The sequence below is a fragment of the Octopus bimaculoides genome, chromosome 6, assembly GCF_001194135.2.
Source record: "Octopus bimaculoides isolate UCB-OBI-ISO-001 chromosome 6, ASM119413v2, whole genome shotgun sequence".
In the NCBI taxonomy this organism is placed as follows: domain Eukaryota; kingdom Metazoa; phylum Mollusca; class Cephalopoda; order Octopoda; family Octopodidae; genus Octopus; species Octopus bimaculoides.
Window position 1 is genome coordinate 6,607,380 of NC_068986.1, and position 19,577 is coordinate 6,626,956.

General features: G+C 35.0%; 1 protein-coding gene across 1 annotated transcript in view; it reads right to left on the reverse strand.

Moving 5' to 3' along the window:
- The window catches only part of LOC106867448 (uncharacterized), an 89,881-nt gene that overhangs the window by 54,856 nt on the left and 15,448 nt on the right, over positions 1-19,577 (reverse strand). Inside the window, exons 3-9 of the mRNA XM_014912326.2 lie at positions 16,262-16,350; positions 10,405-10,580; positions 8,884-9,143; positions 7,272-7,395; positions 5,292-5,464; positions 3,256-3,337; positions 1,209-1,437 (exon numbers count right to left, since the gene is read on the reverse strand). Of these exons, the coding sequence (XP_014767812.1) occupies positions 1,209-1,437; positions 3,256-3,337; positions 5,292-5,464; positions 7,272-7,395; positions 8,884-9,143; positions 10,405-10,580; positions 16,262-16,350 (1,133 nt within the window). The remainder of the gene's footprint in view (positions 1-1,208; positions 1,438-3,255; positions 3,338-5,291; positions 5,465-7,271; positions 7,396-8,883; positions 9,144-10,404; positions 10,581-16,261; positions 16,351-19,577) is intronic.

The following is a 19,577-nucleotide window of genomic DNA, read 5'->3' on the forward strand; positions in this document are numbered from 1 at the left end:
TATATATATATATATATATATATATATATATATTACTGAAGAACATTTTTGTGCGTTTGTAGCTAATACTTGAAGACTTACAACATAGAAGATGTAGAGAATGATCTCATTAAATTTGTCACATTGCTTATGTCCTACATTATTATAGAAATAAGAGAAGATAGAGCAGATAAATAGATAGATGGATGGGTGTAAACATCAAAACACTAAGGTAATTAACCTTTATCATTCATGTATTTTTAGAGTACTATATAAGAACAAATAGAAGGAGGTGAGAGCACATCTCATGGAGCAAAGTAACTTTTTTACTCTAGAATGGGGTGGGGGGTCCTAATTCCCAGTTTATATAATCATGGGCAAAACTTTCTAGAACCTTTAATTGCACATTGGGGGAAAATTTACATAACCCTCTTTGATGTTCGCCATTGTTAGTTGATACACACACCAGTCAATGCTGACAGACCAATAAACATTTATGCAGGTGTTCTGTTCTGTAATGGGACTGGCCATGTCTTCTATGGGATATATGAGTAGACTGTGGCACATAGTTGGAAATTTAAGTGAGGTGGTTCAAATCTAGCCACAGTCTCACAACATCATTGACAAAATCTGAGAATTACACATCAACAATGTTGGAAGTATCTTAATATGTTCATATGAATGATACTTTGTGAATTTTAGCCTCTAGTACCCATATTAGGCTTAATGAGTATACTAAGCTCTCGTGAAAAAAAATCTCCTAATTTGTATTTGCATTAGCTTATCATTTTGATATTGTTTATTTAACACCATAAAGGCACCCTTGTGCCAGTGACACGTAAAAGGCACCCCTATACTGATCACATATAAAAGGCACCTCCATATTGGTCACATATAAAAGGTACTCTTGTTGGTGACACATAAAAAGGCACCCAGTGCATTCTGTAGAGTGGTTGGCATTAGGAAGGGCATCCAGACATAGAAACAAAGCAAAAACAGACTGGAGCCCGATACAGCTCTCTGATTTATCAGCCTCAGTCAAACCATCTTACCCACACTAGCATGGAAAATGGACGTTAAATGATGATGATGGTGGTGTCCCCCATTCTTAGGAATGGGGGACACCATTCTTGGATACTGAAAAAATCTGAAAAGAATGTTGTATTATAGGATTGAATTTAAAGAAAAAAAAAACAGAAAAAGAAAGCAATAATTAAAGAGATATTTACCGATCCCATAATGTGTCTTTTCACATCATGGAGTGTCATTTGTAGGCGAGTTTCCATATTATGAATATCAACATCTGTTGTGGTATCATTACTGGTACCATTGTTAAAATCAATGAAAGGTTGAGCAGAATATTCATTTGCAGGTGTGCTATTGCCAAATATTTCATCAAACTGATTGTACCAATTGACCCTGAGCAAGTCCCTATAGCAGACTGGTGCTGATGATGTTCTATAATGAAACCAAACAATGTGATACCACCACACGAAACATTCAAATAACTGAGTATCTTGATCTGTTAAAAATAGTAACTTATATCATACCTTATCATTTTTGATTATTTAATCCTATATAAGTGATACATAACAAAAGACAGGATGGTCATAATTGGAACGAGTTTGATGATAGGCCTGATCAATCAGCGCCGACCCAACTTGATACAAACTTCTTGGTTTAAATTGATCTAAATTAAAACCTTCCATCAACATTTCATGTGTCTGAAAACCATCTTAATAAGGAGAAAGTTATTTTATTACATGATTCCTGCTTGGGGCAAAGTATCTCAAATGTTTATTTCTGAACACAAATATTGAGTCTTCATCTATGCCCCTATGATACACTCATACAACAAGCAAGGGGGATAACTCCAGCAAGATAAGTTGATAGAAAATTTTGGACATTATAGCCGTACAATACCAGAAAAGATATGTTTACATACATTCTATATGGGCAATTACAAAATAATGAAGGAAGCAAATTTCCACAAAGTTTCTAGCAATACAAAATACTATTTTTGTAAGCTAGATTTTGCAAAAAAGTAATTATTTAATGTCATTAAGCACAAGTTGTTTTTTTTTATTATTTTATTGAAGAGAGGAAGACATGTTATTTGAGGATAATACGTAAATATATAAGAACTGGGTTTTAGATAAAATTAATAGTAGGGTGGGACAAATGAATGAACATAGCTAAAAGGGTTGAAGAAAGGTAAGTTATGCATTAAAAACAGAAGAAAAGAATAGAAGAAATTTCAGAGCTTGGAGATAAGATATAGTTAATTGGGTGGAGATTAAAGAGGTCCTCAATGTATAAAAATGGTGCAAAGAGACTCCTAATCTAAATAATTACACTGTATAGTGTATATATATTATATTTAGAGTGATTGTATTATATTTAGAGGCAATGGACAAAGTGCTTTACAATATCTAGTTATGGCTCTTTATATACTGAGTTCAAATCCTGCTGAGGCGAACTTTACCTTTTATCCTTTAAGGACTGATAAACTAAGGTATTGTTCAAGTACTGGGATTAAAATAATTGGCTATACTCTTTCCCAAAATTTGAGGCCTTTTATATATTTTAAAAATCAATATTTAGGAAAACAAAATTGGTGGATGGGCAGAATTGCTAGAGTATCTGATCAAATGCATTGTGGTATTAAGTTATGACCCTTTACATACTGAGTTCAAATCGTGTCAAAATCAACTTTGCCTTTCATTCTTCCAGGGCCAATAAAATAAAATAAAGCAACACCATAAGCTCCAGTCCTTGTTACGATGTGGTAGCTTGTGTGCCTCAATGACCTTGAGAGCTATGTTAGTGAAGAGTGTGCTCTTGGTAGAGCTTCTCATGCTAGACAGATAAAAGGATAGAGGCCAGAATAATATGAAGCGTCTCTCCTCTGAGGTATATATGAGCTTGTGTAAAGCCTAAAAAAGATACTAAGTTATAGAAGCATTGATGACGATTCAAAACCAAGAAAACCTGCGAGAGGAAGGCCTTCCTTCAGGGAAACATATGACACTGATGAGGATGGACCCATACAGAGAGAATAGTCTTGAGACGTCCTAGATATGATAACTGGAGAAAAGTTATTGATGGCCTAACTTCTATTGGGAGCAAAGGGCTTAAGTTAGTACTAGTCAATTACTGGGGTGGAGTCTGTAGGCTCAAAACAGACATTAGCTAACCTATAACCTTACATAAGTTTAAGTTAGTCATTTACATTTATTCAACCATTAATAGAAAACCTGTAGTATAGTAATTTACCTGAAAAAATGGTGAGAAACATCGTTTCTTTGAGGTGTTGGACAAATGCCACCATTTGGATGTTTAATAACTTCATTCTTCTCTGAAAGCAAACATGAAAATGTTTTTAGTTTCATTTTATCATAAATACAATTTAAAGCAATCTTGAGGATGATATTCATATTACACAGCTACAGTAAACACTTGTTATCAAGTCATAGCAGTCCATAATTAGACTTATAAATGCCACCAAAAATAAACTGGGTATAGTAACTAAAAACAATCCAGATACCAGTACAACAGAAATTAAATGAACTGCAAACTATTCTCTATGGAATATTACCTTGGTAATTAAGTGCTTCAACAATGTAGATAACAAAATAGACGCAGGCCAGGCATAGCTGTGTGGTAAGAAGTTTACTTTCCAACCACGTGTTTTTTGGTTCAGTCCCACTGTGTGGCAACTTGGGCAAGTGTCTTCTACCATAGCCTTGGGCTGACCAAAACCTTGTGAGTGGATTTGGTAGATGGAAACTGAAAAAAGCCCATGTGTGTGTGTGTGTGTGTGTTTGTGTTTGTGTTTGTCCCTCACAACCACTTGACAACCAGTGTTGGTGTGTTTATGTCCTTTTAACTCAGCAGTTTGGTAAAAGAGTCTGATAGAATAAGTATCAGGCTTAAAAAAATGTTCTGAGGTCAATTCATTTGACAAAAACTTTTCAAAGGCAGTGCTCCAGTGTGGCTACAGTTTAATGATTGAAACAAATAAAAGAAAATAAATAAATAGATAAATAAATAAATAGATAAATAAACAAATAAATAAATAAATGCAGATTCATCCTCAACATAGAATTTTATCCTTTTAAAAATTTTTTTACTTATATTTCATATAACCTCTCTTTCAGGAAAAGTATGACAGTTGCAGCAAAAAGTTCATTGGTATTAGTATAACTAATACTAGTGTTATAATACAAGCTAGAAAGTCATTCACCAACATCCATCAGTTATAAATATGTGGGTTCCAGGTGATCCAATTAACAGAACAACCTGCTCGTGAAATTAACATGCAAGTGGCTGAGCACCCCACAGACACATGTACCCTTAACCTAGTTCTCAGGAAGATTCAGCATGGCACAGAGTGACAAGGCTGGCCCTTTTGAATTAGAAATACAACTCATTTGCCAGCAGACTCGAATGGAGCAGTGTGAAATAAAGTGTCTTGCTCAAGGACACAATGTATTGCCAGGAATTGAACTCGTGACCTTATGATCATGAGCCAAATGCCCTAACCACTAAGCCACATGCCTTCACTTCTGATGATTCAGTGTTGGAGTAAAAAGTAAAGTGACGTGCTTTAGGAACCTGTGTTGTAACAATTTGACATTTCAACGCTTGCGATTGGTGTATGGGCAGAGACAGCAAAGGCAGATTACTATCCTCTGTACAGGTTGTAGCATGAGGAAATGCATCCAATACACTTCATAAGGTAGTTGGTGGATATTCTCCATTGAATATGTTTTGCTACATAGCTGGAGACTACAGCTATTTAATAGATAAGAGCCTTCATGTCAAAATGAACCAGTTGCTGACAGGGTAATAAGATGTCATCATGATATGGAACTTGCTTTGCTCTTGAATAAACTTGACAGCACAAACTATAGAAATAAACTTGACATCACAAACCTTAGAAACTGTTAGCAATGGAAAATATAAATGAGACCTAGTCCTCTAAGCCATCTTAGGGAAGTCAGTAACTCTGGATATGAAATGGCTCTGAATGACATCCCATCCAACCCATGCAGGTATGGAGAGTGAATATAAACTGATGATAATGATGATGATGATGGGGAGGAGGAAGAGGAGGAGGAGGAGGAGGGCTGATGATGATGATGATAATGAGGAGGAGGGGCTGATGATGATGATGATGGGGATGAGGATGAGGATGAGGAAAATGATAATGAGGATGAGGATATATGTGTATGTTTGTGCGTGATGTATGTATGCATGAGGGACAGTGGAAGATATAAAAAATGAATTAGATTAAATTGTAAAGTCACCTTGAGAATCGCACTTATAGGACAGCATTGTGTTTTCCCTAGAAAACGTTACCTCCCGTATCTTTGTCTGTGATTTGGGTGTTAATACTGAGAATGATGACTGAGGAAGGCTCGTTGGGTCTCCAGTTGCTACATCTTTGGTTTCTGATTGTTTTGGAAGAGAAGAGGAATTTCTGAAAGAATAAGGGCAAAAATATTGGGTCATCCCATAAATAATGCACTTTTTTCAATTGCATGAGCTAAAAGTTGGAGGGGGACAGGATAAACTACCTACATCAACTTGCTATAAAAGCAAGTAGTAATTTTACCCTGTACTTATTTTTAGTGGAATATTTGAAGAGTGCAGTTCAATTTTAACAGTTATTTTTCCAAAGCTATATAATGGAAATGACAAAGGAGCATATTCGACATATTTTGCTTTAAGAATTCAATTTAGGCAACAATGCAGCAGAAAGTGTGAGGAATATTAATGCAGTATAAGGGGATCGAACAATAAGTGTAAGCCAGTGTCAATGGTAGTTCCAAAAATTCTGAGCTGGAAACTACAGCCTAGAAGATGAGTCTCATCCTGGAAGATCCGCAGAGCTTGATGAGGATATCCTGCAAACCCTGGTGGAACAAAATCACATTATAACTGTTGAGGAACTAGCAGAGAAGTTTGGATTTGGTCATTCAACCATTCATTGACACCTGCATGCCATTGGAGACGTCAGCAAATTGGGTCAATGGATTCCTCACAAACTTTCCAATTTTAATCGCGTGCAGGGCAATAAGACAGGGCAATAAGATGTCATCATGATACTGAACTCTCTTTCCTGTTGAATAAACTTGACATCACAAACTATTTCTTGCAACACATATTATAATCAGACGCAGAGACTTATTTTCCTTGCCTTGCACTAACTTACCATTTGTTTTAGAGTGAATAACTTTTTAACATACTGAAATAATGCACAACCTTTTTACACTAAAAAAGGAAAGTAAAAACTTTTGCCTGTATTTTACGATGCTTATATCTTACATCAAATTGAAAGTAAACTTTAGTTGTATAGTATGAAAATTTCTACAATTATTTTCAACTCATGCAGCATTACATTAAACATGCTCTTTACTCTCACAAAACATGCAATATTTATTATTTTTTTTGTATTCTCTTATGTACTAATGTTTCTTAGCCATTATTATGTATAACATTCTTCTACTGTTGGACTAAAATTTGCATGAAATTAGTTCTGGCCACTATTTTTATTTTAAAATTAAATTAGTTCTGGACACCGTTTTTATTATAGAATTAAATTAGTTCTGGCCACTATTTTTATTATAGAATTAAATTAGTTCTGGCCACTATTTTTATTTTAAAATTAAATTAGTTCTGACCACTATTTTTATTATAAAATCAAATTAATTCTGGCCACTGTTTTGATTATAAAATTAAATTAGTTCTGGTCACTATCTTTACTATAAAATTAAATTAGTTCTGGTCACCGTTTTTATTATAGAATTAAATTAGTTCTGGCCACTATTTTTATTATCAAATTAAATTAATTCTGGCCACTGTCTTGATTATAAAATTAAATTAGTTCTGGCCACTGTTTTTATTAAAGAATTAAATTAGTTCTGGCTACTATTTTTATTATAAAATTAAATTAGTAAATTGTTGAAAGATTTACCTTTTGTTCCTATTTCTTTCCTTTGCTCTGAATTATAAGTTGCCTGGCATAAGCATTCATGTTATAACAAGACTTGTGAACTTTTTATATTATTATGCTTGTAATTTGTCAAAATCTTATTGTCTCTCATCAAAAGGAGACCTTCAACCTTTGATCCCTCACCATCCTAAATATCTTATTCATCTGCTAGGAATCATATACAACGTATAATATTTAATTTTAAAATCAATCCACATTCCAAAAAGCTTTTATCAAAGAAACCAGTTCATATTAAAAAATTGCGAGTAAGGTTTAAAATAAGAAAACTCACTGAGGTATGCTTTCTTTACCAAAGTTATTGGTAGATTTAGGGGTCTTACTTTCAACTATTAATATATCACTGTCTTTCTGTGTGCAGGAAGTGAGGTATCCATCATCAACAATAACTCCACTAGCTTGATAAAAGAAACACAAAATAGAAGAAAATTTTTTAAAAGACTTATAGAAAATTAATTCATCTGGAAGTTATTTTAAAATGACATTTTTATCTCTGAAAAAGTAAATAGTTGAAAGTTATGAGAGATTTTAATATATATTCTAGTTACTCTGGTATATGAAAAAAGCATCTGGTACAGGCTGTAATATGGTTTGTGATAGGAAGAGTCTCAGCTATAGAAACCATGTTAAATAGACACTGCAACACATGAAGCCGTTTTTAGGCCCATTGGATCCTGTCAAGCCATCCAATCCATACCAGTATGGAAGATTTTCAATAAATGATTATAATGATAAGTAAGCCAGCAGTACAGTAAGAATATTGGAAAAATTCCTGTGACATTCTTTCCATAAAGTGGTAAACTGGCAGAATCATAAAGGAATCAGAAAAAGCCTATGGCATTTCTACCAGTTATTTATGTTCTGATTTCAAATCCTGTCAAAATCAACTTTACTTTTCATCCTTCCGAAGTTGATAGGTACCTGTCAATTTAATTGATGAAGCCCCTCCTCCTAAAAGCTGCTTGCTTTGTATCTAAATTAAAAACAATTATTGCAAGCCAACCAAATATTAGTGAATTTCATAAGGATAATATCACAATTTTATATCTACTTAGAACTTAATGAAAGGGGCTCTTGAAAATTACAGTGGAGGTGACAGGATATGAACTATTAACTCTTTGGGTACTTGTTTATTATCCAATTACTTTGGAAAATAAACTTCCCATGCAGGAAGTCATATATCTATATTCGATATTTTTCAATAAATAAAATTAAAAACAAACATTCATACTATAAAGAAAATTATAAAGAACAAATATGAACAGTAAAATAAATAAATATGCAAAATGTGCAAAATGGTTTTAGATTCTTCATGAAATAAATGTGTTTTCAAAAAATTGCTGACTTTAAAATTAAGTAGTCAATGTATTTGTCCCTGTTCTATGAATCTAATAGTAAAGGATATTACAGAACTTGAAGTCTTCAATGTGAATGGAGCTGGGGTACTGCCTTGAAAGGTTTAGTCAGACATATCAACCTCAGTACTTATTATAAGTCTGAGCCGCTAGGATATGGGATACAAAATGATCAACACTGGTTGTCAAGTGGTAGGAGAGGACAAACACAATGGCACACACAAAATACATGCATACACACACACACATACACACATGTATACATACATAAATACATACACACATGCAGGGACTCATAATGCATGCAAAGATACATACATACATACATACATATATATATACATTCACATATAATGGGCTTCCACACAATTTCCATCTATCAAATTCACTCACAAGGCCTGAGGTTATAATAAAAGACACTTGCCCAAGGTGTCATACAGTGGGACTACACATGAAACCATGTGGCTGCAAAGTAAGCTTCTTAATCCCAAAAACCATACCTCTTACACAAAGTATATTTGAATTACTTACTTGGTTCTGATGCAGTCTGAGAAAAATATGTTCTTTGTGGTTGCGGAGCAGAATATGTTAAATTTATCCAAGAATAGTTTGGTTCTTGACTTTCAATAAAAGTGGAAGAAGCGCCATTACTAAGACTGGAAACACAACTTCCAGTTTGCCGACTGTAACCTCGAATAAGTTGGCTTGATTCTTGGCTATCTCCCACTCGCTGCTCATCCAAAGGCCGTAATATTTGCTTACAGAGCTTCATTTCTCTAAAGAGTTCAGACCTGCAAAGATCAGGAAACAAAACATGGTCTATTATTTTTTGTGTTTTTTACTCAAAAACAACTTTCACCTATATTTTTGCACACTTTATTCTAAAACAGCATTCATAAATAAGCAGGTATAAGTAGGTTGTTACCCAAATCTACAATACAAGATTGACTCTTGGTCACATGACATCACTATGCTTACTCCACATTCTTACGATATTTGGCTGCAGACAGTAACTTAGAGAAGGATGTGTCCTGCCAGATCAATTATCAACTTATTGATGTGATACAGTAAATAACACTTCAATTGTTGTCTGAAATTTCAGTAAGGGTTTGTATTTTTAGGTTCTCTTTTATATCCCAATTGGCTGAAAACACCAGTCCAGCAATACTTGTATATATTAAGTCCTCTGATCCATACAAGGTTAAAATTGGTTTCAAATTTTTCCACAAGGGCAGCAATTCTAGGGGAGGGGTAAGTCAGTTACATCAACCCTAGTATTCAATTGGTACTTATTTCCTCAATCCTGAAAGGATGAAAGGTAAAGTCGACCTCAGTGGAATTTGAACTCAGAATGTAAAGACAAACGAAATGCTAAGCATTTTGCCTGGCATGTTACCAATTCTGCCAGCTTGCTGTCTTAATACAAGGCTAATATTAAATTATATGAACTATTTTCTTAGGAAGACAGACAATTATGCCCAAAATATACATATATTCTAAGCATGCTGTGTGGTTAAGAAGCTCACTTTGCAACTTTGTGGGTTTGGGTTCAGTTCCACAGTGCAGCACCTTAAGCAAGGGTTTCCTGCTATTGCCCTGCAGTGACCAATGTTTTGTGAGTAAATTTGGTAGACAGAAACTGTGAGAATGCTCATTCTCTCTGTCTCTGTCTGTCTGTCTCTCTCTCTTTCTCTCCCCCTCCACACATATGAATGTATATGTGTGTGTGTGTGTGTGTGTGTGTGTGTGTGTGTGTGTGTGTGTGTGTGTCTATGTTTGTGTTTGTCTCCCCACCACTTGACAATCAGTGTTGGGTTGTTTACTTTGTGGTTTGGCAAAACTGACCAATAGAATAAGTGCCAGACTATTAAAAACTAAGTACTGATATTAATTTATTCAACTAAACATATCAAGGTGGCACTCCAGCATGGCTACAGTCAGGTGACTGAAGCAAATAAAAGATAAAAGATATTGTATACATTTATTCAAATGTAATTAATTAGATTACTTGGTGTCAGAAGTTAATTTGCAAGAATAGTTTTCTAAACTCGCCTTATAAAAAGTGGTAGTCTTCTGTATTGTGCCCATGAAAGCATCCTCTCACATTCTTCTGATGTAGCTCCATACTGAGACAAGGGTGTTTCTGTAGAACCATTTTCATTAATATTTGGTTGGCTGTCCTCAAAAGCTCCTGTTAAACGGTTATAAGATAAACCAATTGGGAAAACCTGAAAAACGAAATTTGAAAATAATTTCATTTTAACAATAAGAGCTGATGGTCAAGATAATGGAGGTGGCAGAAGATCTTCCCAAGGACACAGTGAGGAATGCACACACTAGATTCTGGAGCTGTCTTGAGGCTGTGGTGGAAGGTGAGGGCAGCTACTTAGAATAAACTGTTCTATCCCAGCCATAATCTAGTTGATACTTTTTGACTTTTTAAAATACTTTCATTTTTAGATGGGATATTGTGTTTTATTTTCCTTTTATGGAAACTGTCAAATTTGCCCAAACATCCTGTATATCACCTTTCATGCACTTTTTTCTGTAAGGGATTTAAGAAAATTAAAAGGTTAATATTTTTGAAAATCTGGATATGTATTGGCAATTTTACATGTATTTGTATATTTGAATACCTACTTGGCATGCAGTAAAGTATCTAGGTGTGTGAGAGAGATAGCAATGAGGGCTATCTGCCCTAGGTGACACTTTTATGGGGGTAGCAGTTTTGGGTCTACTGTATAAGGCTGGAGGTCCTGTTAGGGAGTGTGGTAAACTTGAGGGTTTCCCCAAACAGCACATACTCTAGATATGGCACTGATGGCATGAAGCATGTGGCTATGTGCACATGTTTTATTCCATTTTCAGTGTGTCATGGAATGAACACCTCATTAATACAAGAAACTTCTAAAAGTATCAAATAGCATTAGAGAAAAATGAATTTGCTTTGCTGGACACTGGAGCTGGTTAGGGACATCCTATTTCAAATATCTCAATGTCGTTGCAATTGCATTGATTTAAGTATAGTGAAAATATTCATCAATCAGTTTAAAGATGACATGTAATGTAACCGACAGGAACTTCCACATACCATGGATGATGATGATGATAGTGGTGGTAGTGGTGGTGGTGGTGGTGGTGGTGGTGACGATGATGACGATGATGACGACGATGATGATGATGATGATGATGATGATGATGATGATGATGTTGTAGTAGTAGTAGTAGTAGTAGTAGTAGTAGTAGTAGTAGTAGTATTTGAACGATGGAGTTGTGAAAACTACAGTGATCTTGCAGTATCCTTTATCCACAGTAATTGATGCATTACTGTATATTTAAAGCACTGATTAGTTAGTTGACAACAGGAAATACCCATCATTATTAAGTATAAAACAGATTGATTTGGATCCAATTTCAGTAATCAACATGAAATTCAGCTTTGATAATTCTGAATTTGTAATTGCTAATACTGTCCAAATTATAAGATGAAGCAAAAGGGGCTGAAAATGTGCCAAGAATTATCGGAAATATATCAAAAATAGAGCTGTGACTTCCTGTATGAGCTTTTGATAATCACATGTGGGTTTTTTTTTTTTATTATGTAAAAGCTTAATTCATATACAATAGTCTTAGTGACAGGTATATATACATTAAAGACAAGTTTATAGAGGAATCAACTCTAATTTCTCTATAAACATCTTACAGAATTTCAAAATAAGAATCACATTCCTTGGAGTTGATAGGATGTCTTTTTTTCCCTTCAACAAAACAATGTACTATGTCTATGTAGCTGTGTAGAAGAAATGCTTATGAAAAAAATTTGACTCTATGATGCTAGAAGTGGTGCAGAAGCACCTTTATAAACTTAACACAGTGTCATGACAGTTTTTGTTCTGCTTTATAAGTTGAAGTAGTATAAACCAATGCACTAAGTTACTTATACTCATATACACGCACAGGTTCACACAATTTTCAGCTTGCCCACACATACATACTCACGCATTCACCTCCCATTCATATATACACACTCACACTCACCATTCTCACATACACACATGTGCTTGTACACCTTAGCTTCATCTGGGTCACCGTTCTTATCTCCCTTCCATTCAGCCTCTTTCTTCCAGCCATTTCATCATGTTGAACCATTCATTAATCCCTAACATTTTCTTTTTCTCTCCATTTTTTTTTCCATTTTCTCTCTGTTTTTTTCCTCTTAATCCTTTCCGTCAAAGTGCATAGGCTTGAAACGTCAGAGACTTTTCCATTCTTCACAAGTGTTAAACTAATAAAACCTGCTTGTTATTCCTTCACCTGTCTTCATCTTTTGCTGTCTGTAAATTTTAACTATATAAACCAAGGACAATGAGTTTCTCATAGAATTCATATTCATCAACAGAATTCAAAAAGCTGTGTGAAGATAGACACATTGAAGCTATATACATTATAGGCTTCTATGTTTTTTCACCCAAATTCAGCTCTCTTGTCTTAGTCAATTACTTTAGTTCTACGCAGTATAATACAAAAATGGGTATGTGTGCATGTCACATTGGACAGCTTAATTGCAAAAGCATTCCAACTGCTGTGTATAACCCTCATGCCATTTCCATCCTTGAATTTCATTTGTAGAAATGTAAGACTACAAATCCAATTTTGACAGTTAAGTAAATAGAAGCTTTACCTTAAGCCAAAATGAAGCGCATAATAGTAGCTGAATTATATTGAATCACATTAAAACAGTACATAATTGCAATGTCTCAGAATTGTATCAGAGGTGACCTATTCTTTGCTACAAAATGCAATACAGAGCTATATGGTTAAAGAGTTTGCTTCACAACCATGTGGTTTTAGGTTCAATCCCATTGCACTGCCCCTTGGTCAAGTATCTTCTGTCAGAGTCTTGGGCTGATCAAAGTGAGTAGAATTTTGTAGATAGAAACTGTGTGGCAGCCCAATGGAGAAACCATTCTCAAACATGAGTATTGGCTTAATTTTAACTCAACTACCTGTATCATGGATGTTTTATAGAATACACCTTGTTGTTAAGAATCAAGTTAGGTCTCTGGACCAAAGATAATTTCCATCAAGTATGTAGGCTATAAAAAATGAGGCCAGGAGCTCTGCACTTCTACATCTGTCGAAGCCCTTAATTACTCCCAACCATTCAATAACACCATTACAATGTGTAATGTTACTCCAGATGTTTTCCAAATAAATCCAATTGCCTAAATAATTATTTCAAATTTTTGTCACAAAGGCAGCTTGAGAGAGGTGGAGATGAGTCGATTACACTGACCCCAGTGTTCCACTGGTACTTATGTTATCAACCCCAAAAGGATGAAAAGCAAAGTTGACCTCGGCAGAATTTTAGCTCAGAATGTAGCAGCAGACGAAATGCCGCTAAGCATTTCGCACAGCATGCTAACAATTCTGCCAGCTCGCTGCCTTCTCAACGACTTAAATAATAACACATTGAGTACAGCTTATAATCAATGGAAGTGTTAGTGGATTTACAGTGGATGTGAATGCTTACTAGTCACAGATACAGTGACAAATTACATCAGTAGCAATGATGATAACTGTTATAACAGTGCAGACTATATGTAGTAATGTAAGCACTAATATGATGCAAGCTTTGATTAATCAAAACACTAGCTGCACCAAGGAGAGCTAAGCTCGCATCTACCTTAGCGAAAGGTTGATTAAATTGATATCTCAATTGTCATAGATATTTATGTATAATGTTACCAAGTATAATATGTATAACAATTTTGGGGGCTTGAATTGTGTTAAAAACATATAATGCTATGCTGTTGCATTGCTACTACAAGGGTTGATAATCAACCATAATCTAGTGTGTTAGTTTCTTTAGTATTTAATTTCATTCCCTATTTAAGTCAGCTGTTGCAACTTTCCAACCAGATCAGTGTGCTATTTCTTGCAGAAGGCTGATCTGAAACCCAGACAACTAAAAAAAAGTCACCAAGGAGATAAGCACCACAGCTGAAACCAACTCAAGGCAGTTGTGGTTGACAAGAGATCACATGTGGAAACATTCTGCAGAGAAAACAATATTCAGTTCTAGCTGCCCCACTCAGGTAAAGCATACTGACTAATGAGCAATGTTCATGTGACCCTGAGCTACTTGATGGTATGGAAGGGCTTTAAACATTGTAATGGGCTCAGAAGAAGAGCTTGCAATACCTCTGAGTAGTTCCAGTAATGTGAGAGCAAGTGGCTCAGTGGTTATGGGGTTACATTCACAATTGCAAGTTTCAAGTTTTCAATTCTCTGATCAGGCTGTGTGTTGTTGTACAACACTTGTGAGTAAAACACTTAATTTACTTTCTGCTTTGATCACTTCAACATCTGACATGTAGCACACCATGCACAAGGCAATGTTCATTTGATGGAGTGAGTGAGCTAAAGTAGAGCACAGACATTTGATCCCTATAAACAAATCACCTGTGCACGTTGTTCAGCAAGAAATTGCAGAATACTGATCTGGTATCTACTGCAGCAAAGTTCACCAGAACCACAACCACCACCACCGGTGTCGGGGAAAAGCATCTCCAATGTTTATTTGACCTGTAATTTTATTTTTTTTTTTTAAATGATAAGGCTTTATTACGATTATGTGAACATTGCTTGAAAATAATTGTTCAAAAACAATAATTTGAAAACAATTATTTGAAAAGCATTTATTTGAATGGAAAATTGTATGAAAGAAAATTATTCAAAAGGACAATTATACCAAATGTTAATTATTCTAAATTTTTCATTTTATTTAAACAAAAACGATTAAATTAAAGATCAAGTTCACAAAGGATATTTATTTTGAATAACTGTTTTTCGAATAACTGTTTTCGAATAATTGTTTCAAACTATTTTCCTGATACATTTTATAACCCCATTGTGTATTCGCTTCATAAAAGTGAGTGGGGAAAAACTTTACAGTCTTATGCTATGTATTATCCACAGCCCTAAGGCAGCAAACTGGCTGAACTGTTAGCATGCCAGGCTAAATGATTAGTGGCATTTTGTCCATTTTTCTAATTCTGAGTTCAAATTCTGCTGAGGTTGACTTTACTTTTCATCCTTTCGGGGTCAATAAGATAAGTACTAGTTAAGTACTGAGGTTGATGTAATTGATTTTCCCCTCCTCTGAAATTGCTGGCTGAGCACTAAGATGTGAAACCATTATATGCAACCTTAATGTTTTATTCCTGATTTTGGTACAACAAAATGTCATATTATGCATGGATATTTACAGTAATATAAACTAGAAACAGACTTGTGCTGAGAAAGGAAATTGATCTGATCTTTGGCAGACATGGTAGTAATTTCATGTATGTTTTGATCTTATCAGAAGTATAATCTTTGCCATGATGACCAGATTTGTAAATAAGAAATTACTCTAGGTATGTGCAATTATGTATGATAACATAATAACAGAGGGGATTTACTCAGGGATGCTATCTGCATGGAAAATAATAATGTAATTAGTAACATGCTGTGGTACAGTTTGTGTGTGTGTGTGTGTGTGTGTAAAAGAGTGTGTGTGTGTGTAAAAGTGTGTGTGTGTGTGTGTGTGTGTGTGTGTGTATATGTAAGAGAGTGTGTGTGTGCTTGTAGAAGAAATATACAGAATCTGGTATATGTATTTATACATGCATATACACTCGATCAAGTGTTTTTCTTTGTCAAACATGAGCACATATTTTAAAATTATAGTATGGTTGATGATATATTCTACAAGCTATGTATTGTAAAGATAAGTATTAGATGAAATATGTCAGAACAAAATCTAAGAGTTATAAACCATGCATGTTCCAAGTCAAAAATATTATTACAGCAATACATATTGCTTACAATCAAACTTTTCAGTATCAAATATGTAGAAACTTACCGGTGCCTTAAGAAAATGATTGAAATAATCCCAGAAAACATCATCATAGGACAGGAGATCTTCTAGGTTTTCTTCTGGAGTCTCAGGTACTGTTGATACAAAAATGGATGTTCAGTAGGGAAACAACCAAAAATAGACAATTCTGATATCTTATTTCAAAGAAAATTTTGTATATTATGAAGATGTCATCATTCTACATCCACTTTTCCATTCTTGCATGGGTCAGATGGAAGTTGTCAAACTGGATTTTCTATGTCTGGATGCCCATCCTGTTGCCAACCTTCATCTATTTCCAAGCAAGGTAACATTCTCCATGACCAGACATGTTACAACTAGCACATGAAGTCAAGGAGACAGTAACACACATTCATATACATACACATACACATACATACACATATTATATAACATTTTTATGTTTCAGGTTCTATATGTGACTGCTTAATCATGCCGTGTACAAAAGAAGCCTTGGAACTATCTGAATTTCAAAGAGGCTGTATTGTGGGTCATTCTGAAGGTGGACATAGTCAGCGTAAAATCGTAGGAAACCTTGGGATCCTGCTTTCTACAGTTAATAGAGTGATTGTACAATTCACCAGTGAGGGGAAGGAGTCCACATTCCCTTGTTCAGATCAACCAAGGCACCCTGACGGGACCCTTCTCTTTGCTAAGAGAAATGTGGCGGACAATCCTCATTGTAAGGCCTCTGACATAGCAGAACAAGTTGATGTCAGTCCCAGAACAACTGTCAGGTATCCCCACAAACTTGGTTACTATGACAGAGCAGCGAGAAGGAAGCCACTTCTTTGAGCAGCCAACATCAAGTGGAGAAAAGATTGGGTCAGTGAGATGGTGGAGAGACAACTAGCATTTTGAGATACTGTCATATTCTCTGACGAGTCCAGATTTGCTGTATTTCTTGACAGTGGTCGAGTGTGGGTCTGGAAACTCTGTGATCAATTTTTTATCAAAAGAACTGATATCTGAAGTCTGTTTCAGGTGGGTTGGTCTCAACACTTAAATATGTGTGTACATAATGTATTTAGCAATACAATATATTACCTGTTGCATTTAAAAATCTCATGATCTATGAGTTTGATATCAGAATATATTACATGTGCACATTATGTATTTAGTAATACAACATATTTTGCATATTTAGCACACTATATATTTAGCAATACAACATATTAACTGTTGTAGATAAAAATCTCATGATCTTTGATATCACAATATATTATCCATCAAGTAATTCTGTTGTTTTACAGAGGTTTTATATAGGTGAATGCCAAATTTGTAATGTACTTAGGTTCAGGTTTGCCATAAGTGTCTAGATGTAAAGTTTAAATAATGTGTTTGTGTATGTGTGTGTATGTGTGTGTATGTCTGTAAATGTGTGTGTATGTGTGTGCGCACATGCATATCTGTGTGTGTGTGTGTGTGTGTATTGGAAGTTAAAGTAGTAGAATTGACTGGAAGGTATGATACTGAATCAGTCTAAATTCTTTACATTATTTACTTCAATGCTATAATTTGAAATTAAAATAAAGCCATAATGGCTGATTTTGATTTATATCTCTTTGATGTGAATTATATATAAAAAAAAACATAAAATTGCTTTAACCCTTTAGAAAAGAACAGGTTCTGATCCGTCCAAAATTCTAATCCTTTAATCGTTTACAACTCACATAGAGTCATAAAAGTCAGTATATTTCAACCTAGTGGTGTTTATATTATGAAGCTTATAATCAGCAATGTCTTCAACTAGTGGAGTTTATAACATAAAAACCTGAGAGATAAATAACTTTGTACAGAGGAAGAGAGTCTATGTCAGGCAATGTTTCTTACATAAGCATTTGAACATAACACCGCAAGACAACAGATGTTTGTCAGTTCCACAGAACTGTCCCTCCTTGTCTGGGTGGAAGCAAAAAAAAAGGATTCTATACACTCACACATTTTGCTAGAAATAGCAAGCAACTGAATCTCCCTTAAATCATACACTACTATCTTATAAAAGTTATCATATAATGTGGCTCCAAGCTCCCTGCACAAAGGAAAAGGTATAGGATGGTCACATTTGGAATGCTTTTGATCATAATTTGCTTAGTTAGTAATGATCTGGAACTACACAACAATGGTAAGAACAATTAATGTCTAGGTGAACTTTGTTTTCGATAGCATAGTGGCTTGGCTCTAAGCTATCAAAAAAATATAGTGCCAGTAACAGATTAAGAATTTCTGACCATTTGTTTACCTGTCTACTCTTTAGATATGTTAATTTTTCATGTCTCATATGAAATATTGTACCTTGATGTTGTATTTCTGTCATCACTACTCAAGTAAGGTGAAATCTATGATTTGCTGAGAGGTAAAATAAGACTGAAGCATGTCCAGAGTTGTTTTCCTTGATTTCTAAAGTGATTAAAATTGTATTTGTCATTTCTTAAATTTTGCCTAAGGAAGGCTTTGGACAATAAGTGGCAAGACAGAATCCTTCATACAGAAGTTCTCAGATGTGCTAAGGCATCCAGTTTGTTTTTCAAGCTTAATCCAATTTTGTAGGACTAAAAGTGTTGTCAGAATTTTTGACTCTAGACTGAGATCTATTATTTTGAATTTGCAAATGGAGAGTGCAGTATTGGTGCACCTTGTGAAAGAGTCAAAGAGGCTCTGAAAAAACCTTAAAGGATTGCAACATCAACTCAAACTCAAGGAAGGATCATGCTAGATAGGTCTGCTTGGAAGGAAGCCAGTATCAGAAGATCAAGGTACTATATGTTAAACTGCCATTCGTTAAGTTTATAGCTGCATTTATCTCTCCATTAGTCAAACATAACAACCTAACCCTAACCCTAACACCATCCCAAGAGATGCAATAACTGATACAGACAATATTTGGGGTATGGCTTGGGAACAATCCACCCCTGTAGATTTAATAAAGCATTTGGTTCCAAATTCTGTGAACATTACTAAAGGAGGAATTTCAACCATGTTTCATGGTCTGCTACCACAACAGCTCCTTTATAGGACCCGGTTAGCTCAAGACATCTTCAGGAGGAACCACGTCCGGTTTCGGCCCCTACTCCTCTACCGTTTTGACATGGCGGGGCCACCCCCTTTCGGAGGTGTCTTCAGCTCTGGTGTTGGGTGCATGTCTTCTTTCACTGTTTGTGACTGTTCTAATTCAACTGTGGAATGTCCCTCGCTATGGTTATTTTCCAGGAGGTTCTGGCCACACGTCTTACGGTTCATCAACCCACATTGTTGAATTACTTTCTTCCAACATACCTTCCCTTGGTGGATTAGGATCCAG